Consider the following 24,996-nt stretch of genomic DNA (forward strand, 5'->3'; position numbering starts at 1 on the left):
AAATCACTCTTAGCATTAGAGAGGTCATCCAAACCTGGCTTTCTCACCCTTCCTTCCATATCCCAGTGTCATGGTCTATCTGCTCACTATTCTCTGGGACCAAGAACTCTCCAGCTAGGGTGACTCTCCCCAGAATTTTGAGGACCACTCCGGTTACACAGTTTTCTTTGTAGAATTCAGCCAGTTGTTAATGAATGAAAACCTGAGGTGAGCCGTGATGCGTGGCGGATAATGGCACAGCCCTTAGGACTGGAGGTTGAGCAGATGATTAGGCAGAGCAAGAGAGAAACGGCTTCGTCCCACACAGTTGTCTCACGATAAGTGCCCTGTGCACGGACGTGCCACAGATCCTGGGCCTTCGGGATCTCGCTGGAGTAGTTAGAATGGGGGCAGCACGGGGAGAATCCCGTTGACGAAGTCACTCAGATGCATTCCACGTGGAAGTCTACAGGAGGGGCGTGCATGGCCGTCACAAACGCTGTCACAATTAATTCCAGCTGGCTTTGTCTATGGGCGGCCTCTCTCTCCCTCTCTGTCTTTTTTTTTTTCAGTGTACCTATTTGATTTTTGTTTTTTGCAGGGGGGGAGGTGGGCTTGCATGTGGGATCTTAGTTCCCCAGCCAGGGATTGAACCCTGGGCCCACGGCAGTGGAAGTGCAGGGTCCTAACCACTGGAGACCACCAGGGAAGTCCCAGGAGGCATCTCTTAATTACAGAACTTTGAAACCGCATAAAGAACACTGTTTTAAAAACGCTTAGCCTTCCAAAGTGTAAGAAAGTGCAAGGGAATTAAGCTGTAGCAGGGATTCTCTGTGCTGGTTGTTGTTCACATTTGTGAATGTGCCAGATTTAGCACAGCTCCATCTCAAAATGCATTTTTCCTTTGCTTTGGAAAAACAGCAGTTGAGGGTTAAGACAACCTCTTATCTTAAAAGGCAATCCACTCATTACAGAATGACATTTTACTGTGCTGTATACCTGAAACTAACACAACATGGTAAATCAACTATACTCCAATAAAAATTTTTTTAAATGACATTTTATCAAAGCTCCATGATGTAATATATCTTCCGGGTAGCATGAGAACACAATTCAATATTTGCTCACGATAATTACGAATTATTACGTGCAGAGTATGTGAACTGCTAATCTTCCTTTGTCTTAGAAGTGAACCTTTAGTTGTAGACATCTGGCTACGAGATATTCAGCTACCTAGACTGAAAATAATGCATCAGCAGCAACAAAAATTTCTTTTGTAAATTTGGGAAAACACTAAAGTGTTAACTTTTATCAAACATCGATAGTCATAGACATTTCAACATATGAATACAAGGTGATGTGTATGTGTATGTGTGTAACCTATTTATGAACTGAGATATATATTTTGGCATACTGCTGGTCACTATATATATGTATGTAGTATGTATTTGTCATCCTGTATAGGTATGTATAGATAGCAAAGATAGCACTCTACAGCTCAGAGTGATCAAACATGTTATGAACAGGTGTATTATATAATTTCAAAATCTCTAGGTGTTTGCAAATTTCAACCCTTCAAACAGCCAAAAAAGAGAACTTTCTAACAGTGGTCAGAAGACCAGGGCGAGAGTTAATAGTGGTTAACGATTTGGTGTCTCATTTTCTATGTTTGGTCTTTTAAAACTAATTGCCATCAAGAGACAAATGGATAAACAAAATGTGCTCTATCCATGCAACAGAATATGATTCAGCCTTAAAAAGCAAGGACATCGTGACACTACGACACAGATGAACCTTGACATTGTGGTGAGTGACATAAGTCAGATGCAGAAGGACAAATACTGTGTGATGCCACTGGTGAGAGGCACCCACAGTCATCAGATTCCTAGAGACAGAAAGGAGAATGAATGCTGGGTGCCAGGGGCTGGGGGAGAAGAAAATGAGGGGTTGTTTAACAGGGACAGAATTTCCGTTTTGCAAGATGAAGAGTTCTGGAGATGGGGGGGGGGGGATCGTTTTCAACAAGATGAATGTACTTAATGCCCCTGAAATGTACGCTTAAAAATGGTTAAGATGGTAAATTTCGTTATGTGGATTTTATCACAGTCAAAAATAATTTTCAACTTACCCAGTGCGTCATGAGTATTCAAATAACGCCACCGTGTATAAAATGAAATAGAATCCTCCCTGCCTGCATACGTGGCCCCGGCCCCCTTTCTAGGCGGTCCCTACAGCCCGCTCTTAGCTGGACAGTTCTCCTCACATTTGTCTCGGAATGGAGTTGGCGTCCCACAGAGCTGGGCTGTGACCCCCGCCCCATCATTCACCGGCTACATGTCCTCCAGCAGATAACGTCACCTCTCAGCCTCACTTTGCTCATCTGTAACATGGGCACAGTAACAGCCTGTGCCGTTGGTTGTTAGAAGTAGGTAGCAAGCTGTATCAAATGGGCGCCTCCAGGCTAACAGTTTGATGCCATGCGAGGGGTGAGAGTTGTTTTTGCTGCTTTTTGCCATTGCTGTCTCATTCTGAAGCCTTCTGCTCTTACTCTTCCAACTGGGGTTGAATTTGTATTGGTCTGCTGCTCTGAGCTCCAGCAGCAGGCTCCCTTTCAGCTGCCTTGCCTGGTTGGGTCTTTAAGCCATGGCAGGACCGTTGGTACCTTTGCGTGAGAAATTCCCCAGCTTCTGGACTGGGCCGGCAGGGATCTCATCTCATGCCAAACACAGTCACATCTGTGCCATTAAATCAGCCGGAGCCCAGCAAGGGCACCTGCCTTTTCTGTTTCTCTATCTCAAGGTGAACACTCCGCCTTTGCTGAAGTACCCAGTGCAGGTTGACGCAGCCACAGATTGACCCTGACAGTCAGCGGCGGGGGAAATGCTTGTCAGGAACTCAAACAGGATGGGCTGTCACATGCTTTTCAGACTCTGGCTTTTACAGTTTTCAGGGACTATTTTGCTCTGTGATGGTGCTCTCAGAGTCGGTCCCTCTGGTGTCTCATTGGAAAACAATGCAGAGTCATTTCCAGGCAGACGTAGAGAACCATCAGGTGTGGGCACAGAGACAGGGTGGGCTTTCAGACGTGCCGGGGGCCCTCTTATTGTGTGGGAACGGAGACCTACACAGACAGGGCGACAGCATGGGCATGGCGGGGGCGGGGTCCCATCTGGGTTCCTTGCTTTGCTGCCCTCCCTCCTGTGTCTTGCTGCACCAGCTGGACTCAGGAGCAAGGGAAGAAGTGAGTGAGAGCCATGAGAGTCTTCCAACATCCAGAACTGACTGTCTCCCCAACCGTTCGGAAGATTTCACATGTCAACAGAGAGGCTGGGCGAGACTTACTTTTTTAAAGTTAACCTTTCTTTATTAATACTCAGCACAGTTCCTTTAACTGTACTGGGTGTACTTGAGTATCCTGAAAAAGTCACAGACCAGAGTCCCAGCCAGGGTTGCGCAGTCACTAAAAACCGGGGTTCGCTAAATAAATGAGACGTGAATATTTATATTAGAGAAAACACAAGCAATCTGAATAGGTATTTAAATCTATAGAAACAGCTGTTCAAACACATATTCATTTAGGGTTTTTGCTGCCCTGATGTCAGATTATTTTTCTTCACGAATTTAAAATAGCACATTTATTAGGTAACACTTTGTTAAGCAAATTTCATTGATGATGCATAGCTTGGGTTGAACAAAAATGGCATTTCTTCTAAACAAAGCGTGGTTTGCAATGTATGTTTTTCTCTGTTTCCAATAAGCCTTTTCCGCATCAGGCAACTAGATCGGGGACATTTTGGGTTTGCTGTGGTAAAGTTTCCGTCATGTACGTGCAGTGTTAATATTCTTTTAATGAACAAATTTACTGTAATTACATCTCTAGTTATGAAAATGTTCTTTTCTCTCTCCGCTTCACAATAATTCTGTTTTAGGAATAGCTGCATTCTCAAAAAAGTTTTTTTTTTTTCTTGCTTTTTTGCCAAATTAAGGTTGTTCAGAAAAATAATTTAGTTTTTGCAGGGGGGACATTACGCTGTTTTTCAGAAGTGAATGTGCTGTACTCTTAATATCTTGGAGCACTTTTATTTAACTTTTAAGTACTTTTATCAACTAACTCTTTTAACAGTATGAAATGTCTTTAGAAGCACTTTGTACTAATCCATGTTTGTGGGGAAAAAATAAATTCTGGTCACTTCAGACAATAATAATTCAAATGCAGTGGGATTGTAAGTGGCTATTAAGAAACATAAAATTTGAAACATTCTTTATTGGACTAGGTGGTATTTCTCACATTAGCCTTAGTAATATCTACCCCAGACACATTTTTGGACCTATAACTAATGATACACGGTCGCAGTGAGCGAACCAAAACCATTTGGCAATTCAGAAATTAATATAGATATTAATAATTATTAGCGGACTTTTGCCCTATTGGATTTCAATTAAAAGATTTTACACGTAGGGACTTCCCTGGTGGCACAGTGGTTGAGAGTCCGCCTGCCGATGCAGGGGACATGGGTTCGTGCCCCGGTCCGGGAAGATCCCACATGCCGCGGAGCGGCTGGGCCCGTGAGCCATGGCCGCTGAGCCTGCGCGTCCGGAGCCTGTGCTCCGCAACGGGAGAGGCCACAGCAGTGAGAGGCCCGCGTACCGCAAAAAAAAAAAAAAGAAAGAAAAAAGTTTTACACGTAAACTAATCCTCTCACTGAACAACACAGTGCTTTTTCCCAAAGAGCACACGTGTACAATGGGTCCTTACTACAGCAACATCCTGGCATGGAGAGGATTCAAAATCTTAAACCCCAAATGTTTTCTCCTTTATTGTGCTCTTTGACAGCTAACGGCCCCTGTCTGTTTCCAGAAAGCAAAGTTGAAGTACCATTCACGGCCCTCTCTTTCTGACACTTCCTGTCCCGTTAGTTACCGAGGTCTACTGATTGCATCTCAGTGCAGTTCTGTTCTCCTCTGCTGCCTGTCCCCACCTACTCTGGGTACCGACATCTTTGTAGGGTCGTGGCCTTTATCTTCATGTCCACTCCAGCCTGTGCCAATCCATCTGCCACAGAGTAGCAGAATGACCATCTCAGTGGAAATCAAACCTGCCTGTCCCCCCCTCCTTAAAATCTTTACTGTCTCTCCATCATTTCTGGATAAAAATGAACATCCTTCGTGTGCTGACAGTGCCTTCCATGTCTGACCCCTGCTCTTTCTTAGACTTTTCTCCGCCCTATAGTGAGAGATCTGCTTGGAAAAACGAAAACAGCATCCAGGGCACAGAGTGCTGTGCATTCAGCTGTTGACACAAGCATAGGAAAAAGAAAAACCTGGAGAGAAACACAGGACCTGAGTGGTTCTCTGAATGGTTGGTTTGTGTGTTTTTTCTTGTGTACACTTAGAATATAAGTAAATACAGAATGAAGAAAAAATTATTTGAAAAGAAATCATATTTGATTTTTGTGTACAGTACAAGCGTAGTAGCCCGAAGTAGGTCTCTGAGTAGCTGGATTTGGGGCTGAGACTTACTTAAGATTCACACAGAGTCTCAGTTTCACACCATTTAATCTCTTTCACACGTGTCTGCCATAAGAACATTTATTCCTCTTCTGGTATCTTCAACTTTCAATTGTAAAACAAAAATTCATTTTTCACATGGTGGGTGAGCTGAGCCATGTGTCTTTACTTTTTATTTCATTGATTTTTGCTTCGGGAGTGAGCTTGGTCTTTTTTTCATTAACTTTCATTGGAGTATAGTTGCTTTACAGAGTTGTCTTAGTTTCTGCTGTACAGAACAGTGAGTTAGTCATACATACACCTATAGCCCCCCTTTTTTTAGATTCTTTTCCCATAGAGCCCATGACAGAGTATTGAGTGGAGTTCCCTGTGCTATACAGTAGGTCCTTATTAGTTATCTCTTTTATATATAGTAGTGTATATATGTCAATCCCAATCTCCCAATTCATCCCACCCCACCCCCTTTCCCCCTTGGTATCCATGCATTTGTTTTCTACATCTGTGATCTATTTCTGCTTTGCAAATAAGTTCATCAGTACCATTTTTCTAGACTCCACCTATAAGCAATATTATACAGTATTTGTCTTTATCTTTTTGACTTACTTCACTCTGTATGACAGTCTCTAGGTCCATCCATGTCACTGCAAATGGCATTATTTCATTCCTTTTTATGGATTAGTAATATTCCATTCTATATATGTACCACATCTTCTTTATCCAGTCCTCTGTCAGTGGACATTTAGGCTGCTTCCGTGTCCTGGCTATTGTAGATAGTGCTGCAATGAACATTAGGGTGCATGCATCATTTTGAATTATGGTTTTCTCCAGATATATGCCCAAGAGTGGGATTGCTGGGTCATATGGTAGCTCTATTTTTTTTTTATTTTTTTTTTTTTTTTTTTGTGGTACGCGGTCATCTCACCGTTGTGGCCTCTCCCATTGTGGAGCACAGGCTCAGGACGCGCAGGCTCAGCGGCCATGGCTCACGGGCCCAGCCGCTCCGCGGCATGTGGGATCTTCCCGGACCAGGGCACGAACCCGTGTCCCCTGCATTGGCAGGCGGACTCTCAACCACTGCACCAACAGGGAAGCCCTATTTTTAGTTTTTTAAGGAACCTCCATACTGTTCTCCATAGTGGCTGTACCAGTTTACATTCCCACCAACAGTGTAGGAAGGTTCCCTTTTCTCCACACCCTCTCCAGCGTTTATTGTTTGTAGATTTTTCGATGATGGCCATTCTGACTCTTGTGAGGTGATACCTCATTATAGTTTTGATTTGCATTTCTCTAATGATTAGTGATGTTGAGCATCTTTTCATGTGCCTCTTGACCATCCATATGTCTTCTTTGGAGAAATGTCTGTTTAGGTCTTCCGCCCATTGTTTGATTGGGTTGTTTGGTTTTGTTTTTTTTTTGATATTGAGCTGCATGAGCTGTTTGTGTATTTTGGAGATTGATCCCTTGTCAGTTGCTTTGTTTGCAAATATTTTCTCCCATTCTGAGGGTTGTCTTTTTGTTTTATTTATGGTCTCCTTTGCTGTGCAAAAGCTTTTAAGTTTCATTAGGTCCCATTTGTTTATTTTTGTTTTCATTTTCATTACTCTAGGAGATGGATCAAGAAGGATCTTGCTGTGATTTATGTCAAAGAGTATTCTGCCTGTGTTTTCCTCTAAGAGTTTATCTGGCCTTACATTTAAGTCTTTAATCCATTTTGAGTTTATTTTTGTATATGGTGTTAGGGAGTGTTCTAATTTCATTCTTTTACATGTAGCTGTCCCGTTTTCTCAGCACCACTTATTGAAGAGACTGTCTTTTCTCCCTTGTATATTCTTGCCTCCTTTGTCTTAGATTAGGTAACCATAAGTGCTGGGTTTATCTCTGGGCTTACTATCCTGTTCCATTGATCTATATTTCTGATTTTGTGCCAGTACTGTACTGTCTTGATGACTGTGTAGCTTTGTAGTATAGTCTGAAGTCAGGAAGCCTGATTCCTCCAGCTCTGTTCTTCTTTCTCAAGATTGCTTTGGCTATTCAGGGTCTTTTGTGTTTCCATATAAATTGTAAAATTTTTTGTTCTAGTTCTGTAAAAAATGCCATTGGTAATTGGTTAGGAATTGCATTGAATCTGTAGATTGCTTTGGGTAGTATAGTCATTTTCACAATGTTGATTCTTCCAATCCAGGAGCATGGTATATCTCTCCATCTGTTTGTGTCATCTTTCAGTTCTTTCATCAGTATCTTATAGTTTTCTGAGTACAGGTCTTTTGCCTCCTTAGGTAGGTTTATTCCTAGGTATTTTATTCTTTTTGATGCAATGGTGAATGGGATTGTTTCCTTAATCTCTCTTTCTGATCTTTCATTGTTAGTGTATAGGAATGCAAGAGATTTCTGTGTATTAATTTTGCGTCCTGCAACTTTACCAAATTCTTTGATGAGCTCTAGTAGTTTTCTGGTGGCATCTTTAGGATTTTCTATGTAGAGCATCATGTCATCTGCACACAGTGACAGTTGTACATCTTCTGTTCCAATTTCGATTCCCTTTATTCCTTTTTCTTCTCTGATTGCAACGGCTAGGACTTCCAAAACTATGTTAAATAAAAGTTGAGCCATGTATCTTTAAATTACTTATATAAATTCTTCCTACTCATTAATAATGAAACATCTTCTTAAAATACATTCAGCATGACCTTCTGAGCCACCAGCATGGAAAGCTTTTTTCAGGTCCTCATCAGCACAGCTGAACTTCCCATCTTAAGCTACTGCACTTTGTATTAGTTACCTACTGCTGTGTAACAAACAGCCCCCGAGCTTGGCAGCTCAAAGTGACACACATTTGTTATCTCACTGTCTCAATGGGTCAGGAACCCAGGCACAGCTTAGCTGGCTCCTCTCCTTGGATCAAGGTACCAACCTGGATGGTGGTCTCATCTACTGGTTCAACACTGGTTCAACAGAGGCAAGCTCCGTTTCCAGGCTCAGTAAGATCCTTGTAGGCAGGGTTCAGTTCCTTGTAGGCTGGTGGCGTGAGAGTCTCATGTCCTTGCTGGCTCTTGGCTGGAGTCCTTCCTCAGTTCCTCGTCATGGGGGTCTCTCCAATGTGGCAACTCAGCTAATCAAAATCCAGCAAGAAGTAGAGTCTGCTGGAAAGACAGAGGTCATAGTCGTTTGCAGCCTCATCACAGAAGTGATGTCACATCACTGTTTTCATCTTCTGTTAGTCAGAACCAAGTTGCAAAGTCCAGCCATATTCATGGGGAGGGGATTATGCAAGATGTGAGTACCAGGAGGGGTGTCATTGGGCCATCTTTTAGTTGGCCTCCCACATCTCATTTAAAGCTGTGTGACTGTACTTATTAGAGTCTACACAAAATTATAATAATGCTGCTGATAACTGCAGCTAACAAGTACTGGCACCTATGAGTCCCTTACTGAGTCATAGTGCTAAGTATATCATGTTATCCTCACAATAATCCCCATTTCACAGAAGAAAATGATGACAAAGAGGCTAAGTAAATGTCCTGCGGTTTCACCACTGTGAAGCAGGGGAAGCAGGATTGGAACTCATCTGCAGAAGCCACATCTGTCACTTATTTCAGTGGGTTCATGGAAGATCTCGTTCGGCCGCTTGGAGCCGTGCAGGATGATTCAGTGTCTCATTCAACCATGAAACCATCACAAGACCATCATGGTGTCTTTTAGCCAATTTTTACCTCATAGGCATTTGTGGAAATGGATTTGGTTGAATTGTCAGTGAATGGCTTTTAGCTGCAAAGCTATCGAAAGACAAAAATACTCCTAACAAGTTACATTTGTCTAGTACTTTATCATTTTGGAAACCCTTTATTTCTTTTTCTTTTTCTTAGAAGGAGGGAAAGGGGATATTCTTTTTTTTTCCAGCTCAGTTTAGGTATAATTGACAAATAAAATTGCGTATATTTAAATATGGTGATTTGATAGACATATACGTTATGAAGGGATTCCCACTGTCAAGTTAGTTAACGCATTGGTCACCTCACACAGTTAAGACTTCTTTTTATGGATAGAGTGCTTAAGATCTACTGTTTAAGCAGATTTCAAGTATACAATACAGTGTTATTAATTATAGTTACCTTGCTGCACATTACTTCCCAGAACTTATTCATCTTATAACTGGAAGCTTATACCCTTTGAGCAATATCTCCCCATTTCTTCTGTGCCACCGCCCCCCGTCCGCCCGGGGCAACCGCAGTTATACTCTCTGTTTCTATGAGTTGAACTTTCTCTTTTTAGATTCTACAGATGAGTGAGATCATGCGGTATGTGTGCTTCTGTTATTGGCTTATTTCCTTTAGGATAACATCCTCCAGGTTCATCCATATTGTCACAAGTGGCAGGATTTCTTTCTTTTCAAGGCTGAGTAACTTTCCGTTGTATCACATTGTCTTTATCCCTTCATCCGTGCGTGGACACTAAGGTTGTCTCTGTGTGTTGACTATTGTGAATAATGCCGTGACGAACATGGGGGTGCGGGGATCTTGATTTCATGAAGACCCTTTCTTTCCATCTTTTTATGGGAGATGGGCTCTGTGTCATCAGCTGAAAGTTCTCTGCACTGAAAAAAAAAAAAAAGAAACAGGCGTCTAGTTGACTGCCCGACCACAGAGATGGCATCTTGGTGAAATGTGGATGAGTCACCCACGCGAGGAGGTGGCCCAGGCCTCGTAGCGGCTGGCCTGAGCCGCTACGAGACCCTTGACTCTTCATTCTGCCCTCATGCCTCTACTCCCCGACAAAGACAGGCCACCAAAGAGAGCACGCGGGAGACGGGAATGAGAGAGTGGCTCTAGAAGAGCGCATTGAATGGTCACATTTCCCTGGTTCGTTATCTTTAGACAAAGGGCGCCGAGTTTGCCTTTGTGGAAAGATCCTTGAGAGACAGAGAGGTGAGAGGGGAGACTGAAAGTAGGTCAAGCGAGAAAGGTATGGCTCCAAGTTACCCACGCACTCGGGATGAGGGTCCTTTGATCTGGACTCAGAAAGGCAACTGGCAAGATGACTGTTCGGAGAGCAGAACATCTGATGAAAAGGTGTGGTGGGGAGAGATGTTCCATGTGGACCAGAGACAGACAAGTCACAGGTGAGGCAAGACGAAAAGGAATGCTCGGAGCCTAAGGTCCTCTTCGAAGAGCCTCTTTGAGCTTGTTGCCCACATGCCCAGGAATGCAAGGGCTTCTGTGACCGACGGGGACACGGGATGGCCGAGGAATGTGACCTGTTAGCATTGAAGATGTACTAGTGGGTGCAAAGGAGAAAGTCAGTTGCTCAGATGCGCTGCAGCTTCCGAATCCCTCCATAGAAGCCAAGCTGCCCGCCTATGACAGCAAGGGAGTGAGTCGTCACCAGGTACATACAGGAGTGAAGGTTTCGCCGATGATTTTACAGATGATGAAAAGGGTGATGGGCCGGCGGTGACTCGGTGGTTCTGCACTGGGGGTGACTTTATGACCCAGGGGACATGAGGTACCGTCGGGAGACTTTTTGGTGGCACAAGTCAGGGTGGGAGGGTGCGCTGCAGGCGTCGAGTGAGTGGGTCCAGGGGTCCCGGCACAGCACAGCTCCCATGACAGAGAACCGTCCCGCTCCAAGTGGGCTCCAGGGATGAGGGCCTGCACATCTTTGGGGGCTGGGCTGTCTTTCCACATCCCACTCTAGGTGAGGATCCATGTTACGGAGAGCAAGGGGGTGCAGTAAAAGAAGAGGGCCACGTGAGGGTGGCTGGGTTGGCGTCCGGGTGTCCTCTGGAAGCAGCACCCGTGTTGTTTGCTCCGACGAAACTCTCATGGGATTTCTGCTGCATGTGGCCATCATGCCTCCTGTGGAACCCCACAGCTCCCGTGGGGTTTGCACGTCCCAGGCCCCTTCCCGCCCCCGATGAGTTCCTGATGCCGCAGGTTCTGCTAAGGTTTCCTCTCGTTTCCCTAAGTCCTGAGTTCTCTCGAGGTGAGCGATAGCTCAGGTGTGTGCCTCCCTCGGTCTGGCCCCTTGTTCTGGCCCCGAGGACGTTGAACCCCACCCAAGGGGATAGGCCTGAGGATGCCTCTGCCCCCGGCTGCTCAGACGCGGGCAGGTTCTGTCCCTCTCCTGAGTGTTCACTTGGTAGTTCCTACGGGTGTCAGAGCAGGAGTTTCAGGTGTGCATCCACCCCCAAAGTCCTCCGGCCCGTTGTTCTTGAAAGGGGTGAAATGCCGGGGTAGGGGGGTGAGTGTGCATTGGGATGACAGCCATAGAAGGTGGATGGATTTTCCCTCCCCTCCACCGCGTTTGCTGCCACCTACTAGCACCCAGAGCCGCCCCAGGCTGTGAACCATGTCTTCCTTGAGCTTGGAAAGGTTTGCATCACGCCCAACTCTACGTGTTTCCCTTTGAAAAGCCGCTACGCCGAAACTCGTGGCTAGTTTTAGAAAGGATTTGACATTGACAATTGGATTGTCCTGAAATGCCCGGTTTTTTTTTTTCAGTGCAGAGAACTTTCAGCTGATGACACAGATCCCGCCTTCCATAAAGAGATGATTGTGTCTTCATTTTTCTAGACAGAGCCTATGTTTTGGTTTGGGGTAGAAAGGAGAGGTCACTGCTATCGAGGGAGAAAGAAGTGTTTGTTTTGGAAACAGACACACAGGACAGAGAGGATACAGTTCTTCGCCGCGTGATGTCTTAGATGCTTTGCAGCCCATGTCGTCGGGGGTGGCCGGGTCGACAGAACGTCCTCTACTGGGAGGAGGGGGAGGGTCGCAGAGAAGGAGAGTGGGCCGCCTCAGGCCAGCATCCTTCATGTCTCTCTTCCCCTTGCCCTTTGCAGGAAGATGAGGACGCTTTTGCTTCTGCTGCTGTTCATCTATGAGGCCCGGAGCCATGCGGTGTCAACGCCCAACTTCGTCCTGCTGATGGCCGACGACCTTGGCATTGGGGATCCTGGCTGCTATGGAAACAAGACCCTCAGGTTGGGTGACGTGTAAACACAGGGCTCCCTTCACAGGCTGCCGTCCTGGGATGGGCAGCGCATGTTCACAGAGCGCAGGCCACGGAGAAACGTTCAGAGCCCCCCAACGGCGCACTTTCCTGTACGACTTTACGTAGACACACACAGGCGTTAGTAGGCAGGTATGATGACTTATCTATTCGAATCACTGTTGGATGAACTCAGACGGCTCACTGGGAAGGTATTCATCATAATTCTTTCTTCCTCGCCCCTAGTCTGTGGCTTTTTTCCCATCATCATGTTTCCCTCCCTTTGGTTCGCCTCTTCTGTTTTGTCTTCTGTTTTCGGCCTCTGGCTCCGTTCCCATTGGGACCCAATCCATCCCCCCTTGTCAACCCCTCGCTGTCACCTCTGTACCCTTCCACCTCTGGGCCAGGCTGTGCTGGATTCTCATGCAGACACACCGGCCGGGGACAGATGTCCTGGGGACACGTGTCACGTTTGATGGTGTCAGAACTTTTCAAGGGCTAGGGGTGACTACAATGGTAGGGAAAACACAGTGGGAACCAGACTCGGACAGAGGAGGGTGTTTTGTTCCCCAGCCCCCCGGTGTAGGGCTCTTGGGTTTAGAATTAGTCGGTCAGGGTGCAGTGGAATATTGGTCTTAGGGGTGCACTTTCTCTATGTGATCATGGGGAAATGTTGACATAACTGTGGTTCTGTGGAGAGCTTCACCTCACACGTGATGAGCGCAAACAAAGTGAAAGGAGAGGGTGGGATTCACCAGAAGTTTCTCGGAAGAGCTACAGATAATTAGCTGAAGCTCACAGGGACATGCCGCTGAGTGCCACGGGGTCTGATTTGCGTTCACTCCACTCGCTGTAGGTCCTCCTCTTCTGTACAACATGACCGTGCGTCTCAGGACGTCTGTTTCATCGTTATGTGGCACAGCAAACAAAAATGAAGTAAATTACACTTTTGAGGAGGACCCGGCCTGCAAGAGGCAGCCGAAAGTGACGTCACTTCCAACCTGATTCTGTGTGTCAGATGTCACGTGTTATTTTTAAAATGTATGCTGACCTATGATGTTTGTTAGATTTTGTTTAAAGCACGTGCAAGGATAAGATCTGCACTCAGTGTTCTCTTAAAATTTTAATTAACCACGTATGTTTCCTTCCTCACCTTATGCTTCATTTTGTGAAAAGTTTAGATCTCACTGTTAGGCATTTCAGACACGAACCTTGTTAGTAATTTTTCTTATCGAGGTCACAATTTATTTTTTTTCATTTTAAGTATCATTTTAAAATACCATATGATATTAGCATTAGATATAATATTAGATATGATATTCCTAAACTTTAGTGAGATAATAGATAACTATTCCTACTAAGGTGTCTTAATTAAAAGATCACAGTCAAGCCTTTAAGGTTCAGTGTCTGCCAATTATCCAAAAGAAAAAAAGGGCTATAAAATCCTAAGTAAGAATTCATATCAATAATACCCTAAATCTCTCTTGTCCTCCATATTAGCATCCAGTTCTTTTATTTTTTTTTTAATTGAAGTACAGTTGATTACAACGTTGTGTTAGTTTCAGGTGTACAGCACAGTGATTCAGTTTTCTATCAATATATATGTATATATTTATATATGTATACTATGTGTATATTTATACATACATTTATATATGTAGATATTCTTTTTTTCCGATTCTTTTCCATTTTCCATTATAGTTTATTACAAGATAAAGAATACAGTTCCCTGTGTCCTACACTAAATCCTTGTTGTTTATCTATTTTATATGTACTAGTCTGTATCTGCTAATCCCAAATTCCAATGTATCACTTCCTCCCCAGTTCTTTCTGAAGGACATTTTCCATTTTACGTTTTACAATATCACATCTCAAGATAGTCAGATTTTTCAGTGGCAATCTAGGCACTAGGGGGATTAAGTCAAATATACAGACAGCCTCAGTGTTCTCAGAATCTTGTAATTTAAGGCCAAAGCAAAGTGGAAATGTTGAGAATTAAAGGCATAAGTTAAACTAATAGATGAGCGAGCAGCTTGACATTACAGTGCAATGCCGTGATCTTCCCCTTCGAGCTCTGCATTGTTACAGGACTAGCCTGTGGGCGCTGAACCAAGGAAGCAGTGGCGTCACAACGGAACAAGATACGTGCCCCACGCCACAGGCAGAAGTCTTGGAGGGGAGGGCCGTTAGCCACTCCGTCCCTTTACAGGGAGGAAGCTGCCGTGATGGGGGATAGGGACTGACATCCTACAGATGGAACAGGCCTCTCCCGCAGGACAAGGAGGCCATGGCAGGGTGGGGGGAGTCCCATCTATGCTCAGAACTGAAGTATAGAAGGTGAGCAGCCTGGCAGAGAGGCAGGCGCTGGGGTTCCCACTGGAGGATAAGGGATCGTCACTCAGCGTGAACCCAGCCCTGAAGGAACTTCCCCTCTGAATGCCTAGGAAGTCTGGCATGATTTCCTAAGGTGATGGACCACACCAGTCCTGGATAAGAGGTGGCAGGATGGCTTGTCCTGCATAAGGCGTCATCCTAGAAGTCAGCCCATAAATGAGTGTTTCTTTAACGGAAAAACAAAAAGACACTCAGAGGGTGTGCGTGTCTCACGGCATGGCGTGTTTCCATGTTGCTGTGTCCCTTTCCCCTGGAGTCTGTGACCCCTTTGTTACCGATCCCTGGTAAATGCACCTGGAGCCCATCGTCCCTTTCCCCGGACGGTGCCGTCACCCCGTTCTCCCTGGGGCCATGTGGAAATTCGGCAGGGCCTGGTGAGAACTGGTTAGGTGCTTCTCTTTGGCTGTAGTTGGCAAGAGAAGAGTCAGGCTGCTCCCAGAGCTTTCTCGTTTGGGGCACGGAGGTGACTGGTGGGGGGCACAGGTGACGGAGGACAGAGACCTTGACCCTTGACCCTCCCGCTTCTCAGAGCAGCCCCTTGTAAGGACTTGGCTTCTCTCCTAAATCAGCAGCTCAGAGCCCCCAGGGGGGCATGGGTGGGCCCCTGGAGAGGGCAGACCTGGATGATTTCATCCTCAGTGTGGTTCTGTTGTCACTCTGAGTCTCAGTGCTGTGTCCCCTTCCTTCCCCCTGTCCCATCGCAGTTTCCCTGGATAAGTGACAAGCGACTCACTGTACAAAGCCAGAGAGAAAGCTTTCTTTTCAGGGTCACGAGGAATGACCTGAGTCTTTGTTCCAGGACTCCCAATATCGACCGCTTGGCCAGAGGGGGAGTGAAGCTCACGCAGCACCTGGCAGCATCACCCCTGTGCACACCCAGCAGGGCGGCCTTCATGACGGGCCGGTATCCCATCCGCTCAGGTACCCAACCTCCTGGTTCCGTCGCTGCGGCCCTGATCCACCTCCCAGTCCTAGGGCTTCCCCTGTCCTAATGGTGGGTTTCTCCTGGCTTAGGAATGGCATCTCGGTCCCAAGTGGGAGTTTTCGTCTTCTCCGCCTCTTCGGGAGGACTTCCCCACAGTGAGATTACGTTCGCCAAGCTCCTGAAGAATCAAGGCTATTCCACAGCTCTGATAGGTATGGGCAGCTGGGCGGAGGGGTGGGCGGTGCGAGGACCTGGGTGAGTGGGAAATTGGGGAGGGCATGAGAGCAGCCTTCTTGAAGATGAGCTGACTGATAGCGTTTGCACAACTCTAAATAGGGGAGAAATTATTTCAATGCTAAATTCGAACACCATGCGTCTATATGTGCTATTGGAATGTGTAGATGTGTGTCCTTATTTATGTTATGTGTGTGTATGTGTGTGGATGGATGATGGATGGTGAAATGGATAACTAATCATGCACACACACAGCATGCAAAACTACACACACACACACACACACACACACACACCATACTATTGATAAAGGTTTACATTTTACGTTTCAGTACTAAAATTGCGTCTGAATTTTTCTCCGTTGACATTCCCACTGATTTTATCCCCTGGGTAGGAACGAATCCTTCTCCCCCTTCACTTGATAAACTTGGGTCTATGCAGGTCATCAGAGGAACCCTAGAACATCTCATGGGAGCAAAATGACCGGTCTCTTTCCTCCCACATTTTGTCAAACCACCATCACTTTTTCTCTTGTGTGAGGCACTCCCTAATTTAGTGATATAGTCACATTTCAATTTTTTTAATTAATTAATTAATTGTTTTTGCGGTACGCGGGCCTCTCACTGTTGTGGCCTCTCCCGTTGCGGAGCACAGGCACCGGACGCGCAGGCTCAGCGGCCATGGCTCACGGGCCCAGCCGCTCCGCGGCATGTAGGATCTGCCCGGACCGGGGCATGAACCCGTGTCCCCTGCATCGGCAGGCGGACTCTCAACCACTGCGCCACCAGGGAAGCCCTCATTTTTATTCTGTTTTATTATTTGGCCACACTGCGTGGCATGTGGGATCTTAGTTCCCCGACCAGGGCTCAAACCCGTGTCACCTGCAAGTGGGAGTGCGGAGCCTTAACCACTGGACCTCCAGGAAAGTCCCGGACAGTTCACATTTTATAAGAAGTGTTTATAGGTGTTTACAATAATTACTGAGTTATGAGTATGATTTCCTCATGCCTCAGGGGTAGTTTTTACATGTGGATTCATTTCCACTTCTAACTTTTCAGGGACAGAATCAAGTTGGTTTTAAGACTTTCCTTTTAAGGAAATGTCTTTAAAAAAAAACACATGTCCCCCAAAAACGTTGGTGTTCATCTATGTAGTTTTGTCTCCTGCCTATGAAGTATGTGAGGTGTGTGTCTTTCATTTTATTTGTATTTTTTCCAGTCACTGAATCCCCTCTTGTTTTCTCGTGGAGAGAGTGGTTCCTACCCTACCATTTTTGGAAACGGAGGTGGAAACGGTAGAATGGTTTTGGCTGATGGATATGCAGAAAGAGGCCGCTTTCCAGCGTGCGCAACTCAGAAGCTGACCTTCGTGTCGGGGTGCTCATGGGGACTAAACATGCCACCTGTTTGTTTGTCTGCTCAGGGAAGTGGCACCTTGGCACCAGCTGTCACAACAGAACGGACCTCTGCCACCACCCCTTGAGCCATGGCTTCGACTATTTCCACGGGCTGCCCGTGACCAACCTGCGGGACTGCAAGCCGGGAGAAGGCAGCGTGTTCACCAGGGCCTTAAGGCTGCTGGTCTTCCTCCCCCTGCAGGTCATCGCCATCACACTGCTGACCCTGGCCGTGCTCAGGTGCCTGGGGCTCGTCCAGGTGCCCCCCTGCATCTTCTTCTGCCTCTTCTTCCTGGCCGCCCTGGTCCTCGGCGGCCTGCTGTGCTTCCTGCATTACTTCCGGCCCCTGAACTGCTTCCTCATGAGGAACCGTGACATCACCCAGCAGCCCATGTCCTATGACAACCTCACGCAGAGGCTCACAGCGGACGCGGCCCAGTTCATACAACGGTAGGTATCGCCTCCCAGCCTGATGCTGCCTGGGACACATGTCATATGCTATTTCAGGTGTTTCCATGGAGGTGGAGGAACCGGGGTGGCCTTTTGAGCCATGTTTCCCCTTCTGTGGTTGGGAGATTTCTCCAGCTGGGCGTGTATTGGGCGGTGGGGGGAGTGGGTCGGGAATTGCCATGACTTGGGCTCCCCCCAGAGATGTTTTGCCAGTTTCCCGCACGTCCTCTGCTTATGAGGCCATGCCCCAAAAATGTCTGGGTGACAACAGGGACCTTAAGGCATCACCATGGTCTTTACTCTCAGGTGTGTGATTAAGAGAGGAAAGGTCATGTGTATTGTTTACTGTAGATGTTATACGACATAAACAACGTGAGGAGATCCGCAATATTCTGGGCACGTTTCCGGGCAGAGCAACTCTGAGAGTCAGCTGGGTGAAGCAGATGATCTCTTGGGAGTCTATTGGGGCCTCTTGAGTTCGTAGTTTTGGTGTTTGCGGTCAGCGAAGGGGGTAGCCATCCACGGAGGGCTTCACAGCAGTCTGTCTCAGGAACACTTGCTGTTAAAAACGAACAAAATTGTTTTGTTGCCTTTAAAAGTTTAGAGGATAGTCCTACAGAGAAAGGTGGGAACGCGGTGTGAAAATCAGATGTTTGGCCTTGGTGGTTACTTGCCCTGCCCACGAGAGCAGGTCTGTTCAGGCACCAGAGAGTGGAGGAAGCTGGCAACATGGCGTGATGAAGGACATAATGATAATTCGATTCTTAAGAGGAAGGGGAAGATGTTCAGCTGGCCAGCACGCTGGTGAACATCTGTGTCCATGATTTTGAACCTGGAGACACTGTGGAGCTATCAGTGCTCACGGACTTTGTGTAGGGAGGTGCTGGGGTCCTGGCTGAATCTGAACATTGCCAGTCTTACGATGAGAAATTCCTACAGAGAGTAGTTCTAAGGTAAGGCTTTGCCTTTCCCTGTTAACAAGCTCCCCTAGAGTTCTAAACTCCCGTAGAACACTCTGAGAAATACTAGAGCATCTGTGGGTTTTTGCTGTTAGAGAACGGCACCATCGCTAAGCTGCCTAGATTTTTCTAGAAGGCGGTGCTCACATGATCTAATGCAGAAGCTTCTGAACTTCGTAAGACATACATTTTACACCATCATCCAATGAGATGTCATCCACAGATGTTTAACTGAAGCAAAAGTTTCCAGAAAGGATTTATTTCTTCATAGAGTGATCCCTTCTGATACTTCCTACCTGATTCCCTTCTGTTTTATTTATTTTTTTTAAATTATCTGGTTGTGACACGAAATGAATGTCATGACTCAACAGTGGGTCCCAGTCTGCATGGCAGACAAAGCTTTTACCTCATGGGTGAGCCTTACAGTGTTTTACGAGTAAGAGCACGGCCCTTCCCAGGTACGGTGGCGCCCTGTGGATGGCAGCCCTACCCGTTTAAGCCACAATACAACCGTCTGCTGTTTGGCAAACTTGCGGAAGCAGCGGAACCCTCTCCTGTCCCTGTGCATTGACTAGCAGTCCCTCAGAAACCTGTGGGGAGGGGGTGAATAATACAGTGCTCCTGATAAAATCACAGGCTTCAGGAGTGATCCTCAACGTCCAGGGTGAGGCACATCTTGACAGCATGTGGTGTTTGGACACAGATGATTGAATCTATAGGCTATATGAATATTCATACGATTAGGAGGAATTTTATTGGGTTCCTTGGCGTACGACTTTGGGACGGGATCGAAACAAATTTGATTAGCCTACGGGTATTGAACCTCAACCAGTTCATCTTTGTTTAACTTTAATTTCATTTATTTTTTATTGAAGTGTAGTTTATTTACAATGTTGTGTTACTTTCAGGTGTACAGCAAAGTGATTCTGTTACATATACTATAGATATACTATGTATATATATAAATTCTTTTTCAGATTCTTTTCCATTATAAGTTATCACAAAATATTGAGTAGAGTTCCCTGTGCTCTACAGTAGGTCCTTGTTGTTTATTTGTTTTATGTATAGTAGTGTGTATCTGTTCACTGCAAACTCCTAATTTATCCCTCCTCCTGCCCTTTCCCCTTTGGTAACCGTAAGTCTTTTATGTCTGTGAGTCTGTTTCTGTTTTGCAAATAAGTGCATTTGTATCACTTTTTTAGATTCCACGTAGAAGTGATGTCATACGGTATTTGTCTTACTCTGTCTGGCTCACTTCACTTAGTATGATAATCTCTAGGTCCATCCATGGTGCTGCAAATAGCATTATTTCATTCTTTTTTATGGCTGAGTAATATTCCGTTGTATATTTATACCACATCTTCTTTATCCATTCATCTATTGATGGACACTTAGGTTGCTTCCATGTCTTGGCTGTTGTAAATAGTGCTGCAGTGAACATTGGGGTGCATGTTTCTTTTCAAATTAGAGGTTTCATTTTTTCTGGATATATGCCCAGGAGTGTGATTGCTGGGTCATATGGTAGTTCTATTTTTAGCTTTTTAAGGAACCTCCATACTGTTTTCCACAGTGGCTGCATCTACTTATATTCCCACCAACAGTGCAGGAGGGTCCCCTTTTCTCCACACCCTCTCCAGCATTTATTGTTTCTAGATTTTTTGATGATGGCCATTCTGACCGGTGTGAGGTGATACCTCATTTGTAGTTTTGATTTGCATTTCTCCAATACTTAGCGGTCCAACCAGTTTATCTGGATTGTAATGGGGTTTCTGCAGTTTTCTTCCAGAACTAGATATTTAGGATGCTCTAGCAACACCATAGTGGGAGGTTATGCTTATTGAATTATTTGAAAAGGGTTTAGTCTTTAAATAGGTGATTCTAATGTAAACGACTATTGCCCACATTGGAGCAATGCATAAATTGGTCAGTATTAGGGACAGTACTACCATGTGTGTACCATGATGTCATTCACACCAAAACCTTCTCATATACATTATCTGAAGATTCAAAGATTTTAAACATCGAGGTAAAATCATCCTTGGGTAACATCGTCTTCCTGCAGGAGATATCTGATTTGCTGAATTGTTATTTTCAGGAATCTAGAGAGAATTGCCTTAATATGGTACCAAAGAATCATAACAGACTGTGACACTATCATATTTATAAAAAATTTTTTCAGGGATCTGAAGACATTTAAATGTGTATCTCTTTGACCAGAATATCCTGAGAAATTTAGGCAGGCCTGACGAGCTCTGTGAGACATGGATTCAGGGCTACTCAGAAGCAGAAGAAGGAAAACCTCATGCAAGCAATAACGGTGTTTGTGAAGTTTATTCAAATGCTCTTGAATCAAAATTTTCCGATTGAAACCAGTGCTTTATTTCAGTGTATTGATCTAAAAACCAGTTTTGGGGTACACAGCTCTCCCTGGGTTCATTTGTCAAAGGTGATAAGGAAAATGACTTAAGCTCTCATTTCTAACATTTATATTCTCTCTCTGAGCCTTGTGGATGAAATGATTTATACTCAGACGTTTGTTCTCGAGATACTAACTTGCGATGTGAAGATACAGATGACAAGGGCATAAGGGGATGATGCTTTATTGGTTTGTGACTGTCTCAGATGAAGTCTGCTGAACCAAATTTAGGTACGTGCCCCGGGATTACAAGCAGGTGTTTCCAAGTTGAGGAGAGTGACGGTGTGGAATATATGACTGTGCACTCCACGATCCCTCACCCTAATTTACTCTTTTAGGGATAGAACTTATCTCGGGAAGATGCTTCTACTATTAGAGACCTAGATAATTAGCTCAACACATGTTCTAAGCTGTACAGTAATTCGAGACAGGTCATCCTAAACACACTTTAATTAGCAAGAAATCCTTGTTGCTCTGACAGGAAAGGAATGACCTGTAGATTTCTTAGAGATACTTAATCCTCCTTATATGCCCTGAATGAAGGGCCCTTCAGTCATTCCAGCTTTCTCCCTGGTCATGACTCTCATCCATGCTTTGTAAAACAGATCCAGCTTGGGTGCCCAGCTAGGGATGTGTTCAAGTTTTAGCAGATACTGGTTAGATATACGCCAGGCACTGTGGCTATACACGTATTCTTGGTCACGTTTCATACCCGTCACCTCTTACGTGCTACAAAAGGACCCTGGAAGATGGGTGAAGAGATGTCTTCTTGTGGAGGAATTTGAGGCTCAGAACTTTGGAGTGAGAGCAAAAGCCCCACAGGGAATAGTAGATAGCGGGTTAGAACCCATATCTAACTCTCCGTGAGGGCTCTCCTGAGCGGACCATAACAAGCTTGCTGCCTTCCTTGCTGCCACATATACTCTGCAGACTTACCAGTAAGGTTCGAGTGTGGATTATTTGGAAGGAGACTAGGAAATTCAATACCCCTTCTCCAGATGGAAGCGTCCGGGTCCCATGCCCCCAAAGGAGAACACACCTGGGAATTCTCAGATAAACTCATGTTCGTAGTACAATCCTTAACCGTGGCGAGGGAGAAGTGGCTGAGTATTCCGAAAAGATAAAGGCTACGTGGTGACGGGTGAATTTAGCAAGTTAATTTTGTTCCCAAGGTAGTTTTTTAGTTCAGGTTGAACTGCATTGAAAAAGGTGCGATGTCAGCGGGTGGAAAGAGATTCACGTTTCCAATCGTCCCTCATAGAGAGAGGCAAACCCGGGTCATTTCTGCCACGGCAAGAGCCAGATTTGTTGGCCCCTTCCCTCCCTAAAGTCACTGAAACCGGCGTTTCGTTGCTAGAAAAAGCATTTCAGTTGAAAGGAACCACTGTGTGTTTCTCTGCCAGTAAAGACACCCTCACTCTGAAGAAATATTCCAAAGTGGTGACTTTATACAAACCCACATAATTTGTATAGTTTAGGGTATCCAGTTACTGGATTCATAAATGCACATGAAATCTACCAGGAGTGTTCAATTCTCCAGGTCCTGGTTTATGGGAGTTGCATTGACATTACACACAGACACACAGACACACACACACACACACGTGTGTGTGTGTGTGTTTGTAGCTTTAAAGCCTATAATCAAAAGTGAAATCAATGCTAAGCATTTTCAGGTAAGCTCATTTTCAGATATTTCTTGTGCTTCGTGGCAGTGTCCTTTAGGGTCTACCAGAAAACAAATCCAAAAGCTGGAGATGACATAGAGTTCTGCTTTCATCAGATTCCCCAGAGTTGTAAGATCCCCTTTTTCTAACTTTACCAAACCCTGATCCCTGGCCTCTCCCCACAGGGAAGCCACGTGACATCAGAATTATGGGGAGTATGAGTGACTGCGGGCAGTAACATCCACAGGGAAATGTCCTGCCCTTGGTGGGGAGTCATGGGGAAGAGCCCCCCCACCCCAGACCTTTTCTGTAGTCCGCAGTTTTCTAGTAAATAAATACGCCTTTGTACACGCATCGCTTGTGTCATGGTAACGCCCTCAGACCTGTGACAGCTGATAAATGTATCATCGGATATCTGACCTTTTATCCTGTCCTAGTGCTGTCAGCGTTCTGCACACTCAGGGTCCCGAGATGCGTTTGCAGGGCACCTCCAGCCTAGCCTCGCACCTTGCCAGCGGGGCTGTGGTCTCAGTGGCCGTGATGAATAGCTGTGATTGGACACAAAGCTTCTTTGGAGCAAAGGGATCATTTCATTAGTTTAAGCCAGAAAAGAATAGGGGCGCCATTGACTTTAGTTCTTGGTGAGAAAAGTAAATCAGATGAAAGGGCAACACACAGGGAGACGCGCACGTACAGACACGTTCAAAAGTGAAAAGGTTAAATAATCAAAGAATTGTCTTGTTCAGTAAGGGTAGATGCTACTTGATTGGTTTCCGTTTTTTTTTTTTTTCTTTTTAATATTTATTTATTTATTAGGCTGCGCCAGGTCTTAGTTGCAGCATGTGGGCTCTTAGTTGCGGCATGTATGTGGGATCTGGTGCCGTGACCAGGGATCAAACCTGGGCCCCCTGCATTGGGAACACGGAGTTTTAACCCCTGGACGACCAGGGAAGTCCCTTGGTTCGTCTTCTGCCTTTCCTCGGGCAGCAGGACATGAATTTAGGAACGGGGAGTGGTTCTTTGGACGCGCCCCTCCTTCCAGGCTGAGCAAAGCTGCAGGCAGAATGCGGTCCTGGAGGATGCTTGTTTGTAGCCATCCTGGGTCCAGGCCCACGGCATTCCTACCTGAACGGGGTCTGGATAAAGCGCGCTCGGACCCTCCCTTTTTCATCAAACCCCCAGATCTCTTTGGTGCCCCAGGATTATGACCCAAACGGGAATCAGGAGGTGTGAGCTTTGGTACGTCAGGCGTTAAGGCGCAAATACGCCGAGGCCCCGGCTGGCAAGGAAATGCGTGCTGGGCGGGATGAGGCTTGGGGCCCGAGGGAGCTGGATTTGGTGCAGCCCATTCGGATGGCTGACTCCTGAGAGCTCCCGCGAACTGCTGTCCCGAAGGAGCGCGGGTGGTACTCCCAGCATCCCAACATTCCAGAGAAATCAGAAATACCGATTTGCGTATGTGCGGGGGACTATTTCGGGGGATTTTTTAAAGTTGGACATTTCTCGAGTTTTAAAAATATTGGCCTGTTTTTTTAGCATTTGGTCCTGATGTTGAGTGAATTGCTGTGTGCTCCACGTCTTAGAAGGGATCCCCATTATACTCACGTCCCTGGTTCCCTCTGGCAAAGCGTGAGGGTGGTCTGCTCACATCCTGCATGTGCTTCTTTCGTGGCTCCAGGCTGGGAGGGAACCTGTAGAATAGATGACCTATCTTTATATCGGGCATCCACCTACCGACAGAGGTATCCCAGACAGGGCAGATTTCCTGGGATGGGGAAACACAGGCAGTCTTGTTTGTTTCCCTTGGAGGGTCCATTCAAGGGGGCACACCCCCATGCTGTTGTACCCCCATCCTTTTAGGGCACTCCTGAGCACTTGGCATGATTACTCAGCCATACTTCCTCTACCTGCTTCCAGGACAAGTCACGATGACCCCTTCGGCGAGGCAGTCCCCACTCATCACCCACCTGCATTGTCCCCAGAGATAGTCTATGAGGATCCTTGTGTCCACTTAACTGGGCGGGGGGCCTTCTCCCGAGAGGAAGGGGCTCCGTCTAGAAAGCTGAGAGTGGACAGGGCCTCTC

General features: G+C 45.9%; 1 protein-coding gene across 5 annotated transcripts in view; it reads left to right on the plus strand.

The window, feature by feature from the left end:
• The window catches only part of LOC309978695 (steryl-sulfatase-like), a 180,366-nt gene that overhangs the window by 81,433 nt on the left and 73,937 nt on the right, over nucleotides 1-24,996 (plus strand). For 4 of the 5 annotated variants that reach the window (XM_082865229.1, XM_082865225.1, XM_082865227.1 and 1 more), the window contains 4 exons: nucleotides 12,326-12,466; nucleotides 15,668-15,789; nucleotides 15,883-16,005; nucleotides 17,450-17,873. In XM_082865229.1, coding sequence (XP_082721355.1) covers nucleotides 12,330-12,466; nucleotides 15,668-15,789; nucleotides 15,883-16,005; nucleotides 17,450-17,873 — 806 coding nt within the window. In that variant the 5' untranslated portion in view covers nucleotides 12,326-12,329. Of the gene's footprint in view, nucleotides 1-12,325; nucleotides 12,467-12,532; nucleotides 12,687-15,667; nucleotides 15,790-15,882; nucleotides 16,006-17,449; nucleotides 17,874-24,996 lie in introns of those variants that run through there. The other variant, XM_082865228.1, reaches the window with a different exon arrangement.

Source organism: Leucopleurus acutus, assembly GCF_964270905.1.
Source record: "Leucopleurus acutus genome assembly, chromosome: X".
NCBI lineage: Eukaryota > Metazoa > Chordata > Mammalia > Artiodactyla > Delphinidae > Leucopleurus > Leucopleurus acutus.